At 32.9% G+C, this 9,849-nt stretch overlaps 2 protein-coding genes across 2 annotated transcripts; both read left to right on the top strand.

Moving 5' to 3' along the window:
• The first annotated feature begins 5,612 nt into the window (after positions 1 to 5,612).
• Positions 5,613 to 6,900, top strand: LOC126685768 (homeobox-leucine zipper protein ATHB-12-like). Its single transcript, XM_050379720.2, has 2 exons — positions 5,613 to 6,145; positions 6,369 to 6,900. Exons 1-2 carry the CDS (start codon positions 5,759 to 5,761, stop codon positions 6,654 to 6,656), a joined length of 675 nt encoding a protein of 224 aa, XP_050235677.1. The 5' UTR covers positions 5,613 to 5,758; the 3' UTR covers positions 6,657 to 6,900.
• A 301-nt stretch (positions 6,901 to 7,201) lies between these two features.
• Positions 7,202 to 9,648, top strand: LOC126686164 (uncharacterized membrane protein At1g16860-like). The gene is made up of 4 exons (XM_050380198.2): positions 7,202 to 7,671; positions 8,436 to 8,591; positions 8,988 to 9,199; positions 9,287 to 9,648. The coding sequence occupies exons 1-4, from the start codon at positions 7,369 to 7,371 to the stop codon at positions 9,441 to 9,443; spliced, it is 828 nt and encodes a 275-aa protein (XP_050236155.1). The 5' UTR covers positions 7,202 to 7,368; the 3' UTR covers positions 9,444 to 9,648.
• The last annotated feature ends 201 nt before the right edge of the window (positions 9,649 to 9,849 follow it).

Here is a 9,849-nt window from a genome sequence, read left to right as displayed (position 1 = left end):
TTCAAAATATTATAAAGTGGTGTAGATTATAACATGTGGAGATAGATAGACCTACTCTAAATTAGTCGCTAAAGGAGATTAACGTTTAGAAAAATCACGGCCTGAGTAGAATTAGGGGTTGCAACCCTCGACCTCATGCAATGGAAGGACTTGGCCATTAGACAAAGCCTTCACATATGCATGGATCTTTACTCTTTGTCACTCCGTGTAAGATTATTTTAAATTAAAAATAAAATAGAGTAAATTATTTTCAAAGTCTTCACATATATCGTAATTTTTATTTTAGTCTCTTTCGTTTGAAAATCAAATGATATTTTTATTTTTATTTTCGTCAAAAATTTAGTTCCTTTGTCCATTTTTGTGTTAATCAACTGAGTGAAAAGATAAAAAAAATTACTTAGTCGTCCTTAAACTTATATTTCTGATTTATCTAAATAAAAATTATATTATCATGAGCTGCTATGAGTAAACCGTTTAAATATAATTTTTATTATTTTTTTATTTAAGAAAATTATATTTAAATAAATACTAAATAAAGCAAAAAATTTAAAATAAGAGAAATTAAAATTAAATAAATTAAATTTATTAAGCCCTTGAACTTTATAAATTTGTATTAATATTTATTTATATTTGTATCAAGAATAAATTTAAATACTAAATTGAAATTTAAGTTTTATTTAATTAAATCCCTTTTCTCAGTTAACCAATACCAAAGATGAATGGAGGTACTAAATTTAGTGGTGTGTATCGGTCGGTTCGATTTTTGAATCGACCAAAATTTTCTAACCGAATGGAAACGAAATGGAGAAGAAAACCAAAAATCAGTTCGTCGGTAACCGGTAATATATTAAATAAAGTATTACTTAATTAACAAAAACTCCTCTTTGGCGTGGTGGTTACATGCGCTCTTCCTTAACAAATAGCTGTAGGTTCGTATTTTAGCATTGTGATAATGGTGGTTTTTCATTTTTTTTCTAAGAAAAAGGTAAAATATCAAAAATTTGTTAGATTTGGGATTAAAATCCAATTCAAACTGAAATATCAAAACCCCGCCTACCACTTTGCTACTCAACAGTTCTGATATATGCTATGCAAAATATATATAACATGAATTCGATTTTTGGTTTGCTTCGGATATTTAAAAATCAAAATCGAAGCGAACCGAATAGATCTTACAACCAAACGGTAACTACTATTTTGGTTCGGTTCGTAAAATCAATTTCTATCGGTTCTTGTACACCCCTAACTAAATTGTTGACGATTATATCGTTTGATTTTCAAACAGAAGAGGTCAAAGTATAAATTATGACAATATATGGGGACGAGGCTTTATAATAATTTGCTCATAAAATTATATTGATTTTGAAGGTGATGTAGAAGAACCTCCTTTTAGCTTTGAAGATTTAAATTATTAAATATATCTTATGAAAGAAAGCTTACTATTTTTTTTTGGCAAAATTCATACGAAAATCCCTGTATTTTACCAATTTTATTTTGGAGACCTTTATTTTAAAATTGTGCAATATCGGTCTATGTACTTGATAAATTCTCATTTCCATACCATTATGCCTTAAGTGGACAGAAAACATCACGTTTGTCCCAATCGTCATTACTTAACGTTCAACCGGCACATTTCATTTAAATGTTGGAAAAATAATAGCCCACCGTGGAAAAGAGAAGCCATGTGGCAAACCCATTTGCAATATACGTGGATTGGGGTAATACTCTATTAATTTTTACCGTCCTTTTTTTCTCTTTCTTCTCACTCGTTATCCTTTATTCCTCTCTCCTCTTTCGTTTGCACAAGCTCATATGTCCTCTTTCGTTTGTGACCCATCTCTTCTCACTCGTAACTTATTGTTGGTTTCATGGTCAAACAAAAATCATGGAAGGAAATTATACATATAAATCACATGTGCCATATGAGATTAATAAATTAATCTAACATATGCTTTACAGTAAAAATGACAGGCACTATCTTGATAATAATTATAAGTGAAATAGGGAGATAATTACACTTGATTAACATATAATTTACATGAAATAATAAAATGGAAGTGTTGGTGGAAAGTACCACGAGATTTATGTTGCCGACACACATAGTTAAGGACAAATTTAGGATGAAGTTGATGATGACCGCGATGATCACTAGGTGTGTTTATTTTTAATATAAAAATGTTATCAATAACTTAATAATTTTATACTGATATATATTTGTTTCAATTACAGTAATTTATTGCTAATGACATAAATACTAAATCACAAATCATAATTATATATTACGATATATTATTATATAATGTGCTGCCACATATTAATAACAAATATTACAATAATAATTTTGTTTTGATTGATTTATTATCATAGGAAAGAATGTGCTCTAATCTCATTCTATGACCTCTGCTTAAATTTAAATTTTGAGGGTTATACTGACATCCCTTGACGACAAACACATAAATAAATTGTGAATATGTGTTGAAGTACTTGTTCGGGCAATGGCAAACACTAAAATATCACTTACGTATTTGGATCATTTAAAATAAAAATTAACATTTGTTCCCCAAGCGGTTAAAATTCTAGTTAATCTCTTTGTAAATTCATCAATAGAAAGTTAGATTTTATTTTTAAGCAATTCCAAGAGAGAAGATATTAACATTATGTGCATAGAAAGTTTACTGATTACTAGTATCCGGGTGAACTCGGTTCAGTTTGGTTCGTTGTGCGAATTCTAAAATCGAATCAAACTATCTTTATAAAATTTAAAGCGAAACTTCACTAGTTCGGTTTATTATAATTTTGGTTCGGCGAACCAAAATTTTGATTTGGCTCGGTCTAAATTAAAAAATACAAATTCCTAATTTACCATCATTAAAATTATGTTTACAACTAATATTTTTATTAAATTAAATGATTATTGGCGATGACATCAATTTGTAATATAAGTGCTAACAAATAATAAATTTAGTATTTCAATTATATATATATATATATATATATCAATCAAAAAAAGTGTAAGTTCAGCTTTTCAGTTCGGTTCATCGAGATTTAAAACCAAATCAGAATCGAAAACTGCAATTTTTGTTAATTTAAAATTAAACCAAATTATTTTAATCAATTTAACCAATTCATTCTCGATTTCAATGTGCTTAGATTTGAATCTGTAATTTGGTTTGATTATTGACCGTAGTCATGGCATGGCAGAAATAGTGCAACGCCATTTGTTCATATTCACTTTTTCTCTTTTCATTGTAATAAAATAAATTTAGACTGATAAGAAAATATCATTGACATCAGATATATGTGTCACTCATCTTGAAATATTTTATATTTTAGAAAAATATTAGTATATATTTAATTCGTTAAATTATTTTTTGAATTGAATAAAAAATTAATATTTGAAATATTAGTATATATTTATTTCGTTAAATTATTTTTTGAATTGAATAAAAATTATATTTGTTTCTATAACGGATAGACTTAATTGACTTATGTACATGTTAAAAAAAATTGAATTTTAATTGAACTATGCGAACTATAATAGTACCCATATTAAATAATCAACCATCCGCTATTTCGATCTTTTTTTTAAATAGTAGAACAAAATTATTAAATTAATTTTTATTATTGTTATTAATAATTTAATTTAATTAACTAAAATTAATTTTATTAAAAATATTTTAAATATTTATATAGTTAATTTACAAAAATGAAACTAAATTTATAATTCAATAATATTCATGTGCATTGTATTAGGAAGAAAAATACGATCATTCATGTCCCTAAAATTTGGATCCAGGATTAAATGAGACTTCATCATTCGGAAAGATTCATCTAAACCCTCAATGTCTGAAAAAATAAACAGTGAAGCTCCTAAGTCTGACACTGTCTCTTTGCTTCCAACATTTTATCAGTGTGATTCTACGTGACTAAGCAAAAATGCCATCTATGCCCTTAAACGTTGAAAAAGGTTCACATATGCCCCCAATAGCTGAAAGAATGAGAGCAACCATGTCCCCAATTTAACGCCGTCTCATTACTTTTCAGACTCCATTAGTATGATCCAGTATACGTGGCTAATTTTTACTGTTTGCCATTTAATAGAACCCTAAACGACTAGTGTAAAACAATTAATTGATAATAATTGTCCGATATCGTTTAATATGATTAAACGTAATTAATAACGAAATAACCAAAAACTAAAAACCCAACAATTGCAGAAAAAAATCAACCTAAAGGATAATGGTTGTATCCTTTTTCATTTCTCGTTCCATCTTCTGCACCGCCGCCTTCCACCTCGCCAAACGCCTCTTCTTGCACGTTTTATCAAACAAGATACTGATTAATGAAGAGAATTTCTTGTTCAATTGTTGGAGAAGTCTATTGGTTTAACTCGGTCTTGTAGTGAAGTGACTTAGAAATAATTAGCCATTGCTGCTCAGGGAAAGACCGTCGTCGCAGAGGAAATATTTGACAGTAAAAATTAGCTACGTAGGTTCATACTAACAGAGTTGGAAGTAATTAGACGGTGTCAAATTAAGGGGACTGACTGTTCATTTTTTCAAAAGTTAAGGGCATAAATGTAGAGGTGGCCATGGGCCGGGTCAGCCCGTAAACCGGCCCGGTCAAACCCGGCCCAGAACCGGTCAAACCCGGAACCGGACTAAAACCGGCCCGGAACCGTGCAAACGGCGGTTCCGGGCCGGTTCCAGATTTATTGAACCGTGAATCAGCAGTTTCGGGTCGGAACCGGCGGCTTAAGGGTCGAACCCGTTGATAAAAAATATATATTGTATATTTAAACTATATATTATATCTTTATCATATAATATATTTACTTTTGCAATAAAATACATGTTATATTTGTTTTAGTTAAATTTTTGGTTAATATTTTAATTTTGTTTTTTGAAAAAATTATTTTCTTGTAATACTATCTCCGTGAGTTATTTTATTGTTAACTTACATTTTTTAGTAATTAAATTTTAATTTTAATTTTAATTTTTTTCTAAACCGTCTTAGACCGGAACCGGAACCGTCCGATTCCGAACCGATGGAACCGTCTCTTAGGCGGTTCCGGGCCGGTTCCACTTTTTCTTGAACCGTGACCCGGCGGTTCCGAACCGAAACCGCCGGGTTATGAACCGTGGCCACCTCTACATAAATGAACCTTTTTTAACGTTGAGTGCTACTTGATCCTGACCTCAAACCTTAGAGGTAGAGATAACCCTTTCCCCTTAGCCATGTATAATCACTCTAATGGAATTTTGGAAGCAATGGAACGGTGTCAAATTGGGAGGCATGACTGTTTATTTTTTCGGAAGTTGGGAGTATAGGTAAACCTTTTCAAAAGTTAAGCGCGCACTTGATTCTGACCCCAAACCTTAGGGGTTAGGTGACCCTTTTCTCTATTTGAAATAAAATTGTCATCGAGTTTCTATATAACAAGTTTTTGTTTCCTTATTTGATAAAGCCAAATGGAGAAGCCGGCTTGAATTGGCCGTGAAGTATATCTATAGTAGCCTCAGAATATTTCTATAAATGTAGGCCCCGCCCTTAATAATTCCCCGCAAAGTAGAGGATATAAATTAAGAATTTAAGATCATCCAACTTAGTACACAAAGCTAACCATATATCATATCATATCATATAATAAATATAATATATAAACTATACTCTTCATTTCATAAAACTAATAAATGCACTTATTCTTTAAAGACATTCTCAATCTTGTACTACTAATGCTACAGATCCGACCAGCAAGATGTTAGACGGAGGAGACTATTCTTGTTCTTCGGCCGGCGATCCATTTTCTGCAGCAATCTCATCATCATCTGATTCATCATCAAGAAGGACCAATAAGAAGAACAGTAATTATAAGCTGAACAAGAAGAGGTTCAGTGATGACCAGATTAAATCATTAGAGACCATGTTTGAATCCGAAACGAGACTCGAACCTCGGAAGAAATTGCAGCTTGCTAAGGAATTAGGGCTGCAACCGCGTCAGGTTGCGATTTGGTTTCAGAATAAACGAGCAAGGTGGAAGTCGAAGCAGCTCGAACGAGATTACGGTGTTCTTCGAGCTAATTATAATAGTTTGGCTTCGAAATTCGAGGCTTTAAAGAAAGAGAAGCAAGCTTTGGCAATTCAGGTACATACTTCGAATTCATTACTAAGTAACACATACGTTTCCCGTTTCTGAAACTTGGCGTTTTGGATACAGAACTTCATTTTTAACATAGAAAACTTTAAAATAACACAGCCCGAGTCCAAGTGTCCTATTTTTCATATCCGTGTCCGTGCTACATAGATTCATTACACTTATTTCGTTTTCTTGAATGAATAATTAACTTAAAAAATTGGAAAAACTACAGTTGGAGAAGCTGAATGATGCGATGAAGAAGACGAGTAGTGAGGTGAATTACGAGAGATCAACATCTGCAGAATCCGAAAACGGAGAGCGAATAAAGTGTGAATTACTATCAGAAGAAGCCAAGCCTTATTTTGGTATAGATCATGAAGAAGAAGAAACCAATTTAATGAGTATAGTGGAAGCTGGTGATGGATCATTAACATCACAAGAAGATTGGGCTAGTTTAGATTCTGATGCCCTTTTTGTTGAATCAAACAGTGGCTGCCAATGGTGGGATTTTTGGGCTTGATTTAATGAAAAAATGAAATTGCTCAACAACATTTCACTGCAATGCAAATGAAGTTTTAGGATGCGTTAAATTAGGTGTTTGTAAATAAGAGAGAGGTTGCACAAAAGCGTTAGGACACAGAAACATGTAGTACTTGTTTTTTTTATTTCATTAGTGTAGAAGCCTATAATTTAGAAGAGTTTAGTGTTGTGTTGTGCTATGTTATGTATGTTTTTTTTAAGCTCAAATTAGTAGTATTTTGTTTCGGCTTGGTAACAATTTCATCACATTTTGAGATAGTTTAAGTGCATATCTACGAATAAACGAATTTCGCTGCGGATCATCTGATTTCCTGTTTATCGTTGCTAATAATTTGTATATTGTCGATCATGATAATCGAAAATTCATGTGCAATTCGTCTTAGGTTTATGTTTTTTTTAACCAAAAAGAATTAAGCAAAAGAAAATATAAGTAAAAAAATTAAATAAATTGAAAAATATATATAATAATTCCAATCAAATAATTCATATAACAATATAGCTCCGAAGAGGACATTAAAATTGCAAAGTGACAAATGGGTCGCCACCTTAGCTATTTCAGTCAACGTAATAAGGCCCCTACCCTTACCCATTGCTCCATCCCTAAAACGGCGTCGTTTAGCAGCTCCATACTCATCTCCCCAATAACCAGTAGTTACTACATGCATTTTGTGATTCTTTAGTTTCTGAAAGTGATGAACGACCTCTCAAATGCAGTGCTGAGAGAAAAGAAAACTCCATTTTTACCCAAATTAGCAATCTTCATTCTGTTCTCTGTTTTCATAACTGGGTTTTCATTTTCCATTTTTATACTGATAGTGGTCCATAACCCAATCTTTTTTCTTGCGTTTCTACTTGTTTTTGGTTCAGTCGCATCGTTCATTGCTTGGAATGTACATAACCGGAAGTACAAAGCTGCTGTTTTTCGGTTTCTCCGTTCTTTTCCTGACTCTGACCTCGCTTCTTCATCCAACGGACACCTTGTTAAGATCACTGGGGTTAGAACCACTACTCATTTATTCTAATTGTGAATTTATTTTGTGCAGCATTTGTTTCGTTAGTTTAATTTTTGTTTAATGCTTATGAAGTTTGTTGCAACTTTTAATTGGGTTGGGTAATATGTGAATATTATGTGAAAATTTCAGCTGAGCTAGCTTCAGTTGAGCATCCAAATTATGTGAAAATTTCTCAACTTTCCTTATTTATTTTACTTATATCTGATGCCTGCCCATCGAATCCATTCATGATTATGGAGATTGCAATTTGGGTATTCTGGGATCGGCTCGGTGCTGTTTTCATAAGAAAAAGATGGCTATAAGCCAATTTTTTTGCGATTTGATGAAGCATTTCCCATAGTATTGTCAAAAGTTTGGCATTATGTTAATGTTTGTAGTTTGTTTGTTTTTTCTCCCTTTATTTTGAGTTTCTGGAAAGCATCATTGTGAATTGGAGCCCGTATTAGTTTCTTTGCCAACATTACCTAAACTAATCTCAAGGATTCAGTGACGAAACTAGCTAGGTAATTCGCGAACAAAGTAAAGCGAGCTCAAGTAAAAACACGACTGATTACGACATGGCATTGTTAGTTTTCACTAGGCAAAGCCAAAGGCGCCTATACTGATATATCATCAACAGACATTTTATTGCTTACTCAAGTTGATTGATATTTCAAGTATTAATTGCTGTAGCAACATTGCCTTCACTACAGATATTTCATAGCTTTGTCTAGTTTTACAGATTTTTTTAACTTTGATGATTTTAGGTCGCATCCTGTGGGAGTGTTTCATTGGAATCGTCCTATGAAAGGGCTCCTAGATGTATATATTCATCTACTCTATTGTATGAATATGGAGGATTCGGATTCAAGAAAAAGGGTGCAAATAGGTCATGCTTTCAATGGAGTTTAACATATTGTGAGGTAAGGGTACTCGCTTTTTTAAGAACTCCTGCAATTAGAGTTCATTTTCTTTTGATGTTGAATTTGAGTTCAGTAGCTGGTGTCTGATTCCTTAGCTGACTGGAATAACATTGCTTACTATCACTACTCGTAATTGGATAGTCTTGCTCTATATAGATAATAAAGGACGATACGAAATTGTCGATAAACATGTATGGAACTTGTTTCACTAAAAGCTTATGATTCTTCTCAGTTAGCCTTCCAATAATGCAACAAGTAGTCTGTGTTATCATGTATTTAGCGACGAAACATAGGCAGCTTTTTGTTATCCTGCATTCTTAGACAGAATTGGGTTTATTTGTATGTAAAGATCTTGGAAGTTTAATATTTTTCTGATTAGGACGTGTACCTGAACAGAGGTTTTCCACCGACTTCTATATAACCGATAGGAAGTCCGGTATGAGAGCATTGGTGAAAGCTGGTCCAAATTGCAAAGTTGTTCCCCTAATAACTGAAAGCAAACTTGTGACTACTACAAGACAATGCAAAAGGCTATCGTCCGACTTTGGGAAATGGTTGCAAGAGAGGAATCTCTCGGTTGAAGCTCGTCAACTACGGTTGGAAGAAGGGTAACAACTAAACATTCAAATTATATATACAGATTCCTATCAGTACTTGTAATTGTGTTTATCATTAATTTGTTTATGCATAATTAGGTATGTGCAAGAAGGTAGCACGGTGACTGTAATGGGAGAGTTGCACAAAAATAATGAGAATGTGAGGATTGTTGAACCTCAAGAGCTCCTATGTACAGGATTTCTGTGGAGAAAGCTTATACTTCCTATGGATGTGGATGGATTGGTCATAGCCTAGGGGTTTCTCATGTTGCAGGCAACAGCTAACCCATTAGAAAACCAGGAATAGTTAGGGCTTTAGCTAAAATAGTTCATAATATTTCAGTCTTGAATTTTCATTATTTTATCCAGTGGTTTCAGTGCAGAACTTGTGGTTTGTATGGTTCATACAGAGTCTGCAGACAAGCATTTCATTGTTATAAATGGGCCGATGGGCTTAAAGCCTACTGACCTGTCTGTGATTCACAGGCAAGATGGCCAGCATATATCAGCGAATCCAACTATAATTATGTAACCGGTGTTTTAAAAACCGGATCGGACTGGCCGGTCAAACCGGTTAAACCAGAAATCTGCTAATGATTCGATCTAAAACTGTAAAAATCCAAACTAACCGGATTGGATTGGTAAAAACAGGGGGTTGAACC

Source organism: Mercurialis annua, linkage group LG6 (genome assembly GCF_937616625.2).
Source record: "Mercurialis annua linkage group LG6, ddMerAnnu1.2, whole genome shotgun sequence".
Lineage (NCBI taxonomy): Eukaryota > Viridiplantae > Streptophyta > Magnoliopsida > Malpighiales > Euphorbiaceae > Mercurialis > Mercurialis annua.
Note: the sequence above shows the minus strand (reverse complement) of the source record. Positions and strands in the feature narration are given on the sequence as shown.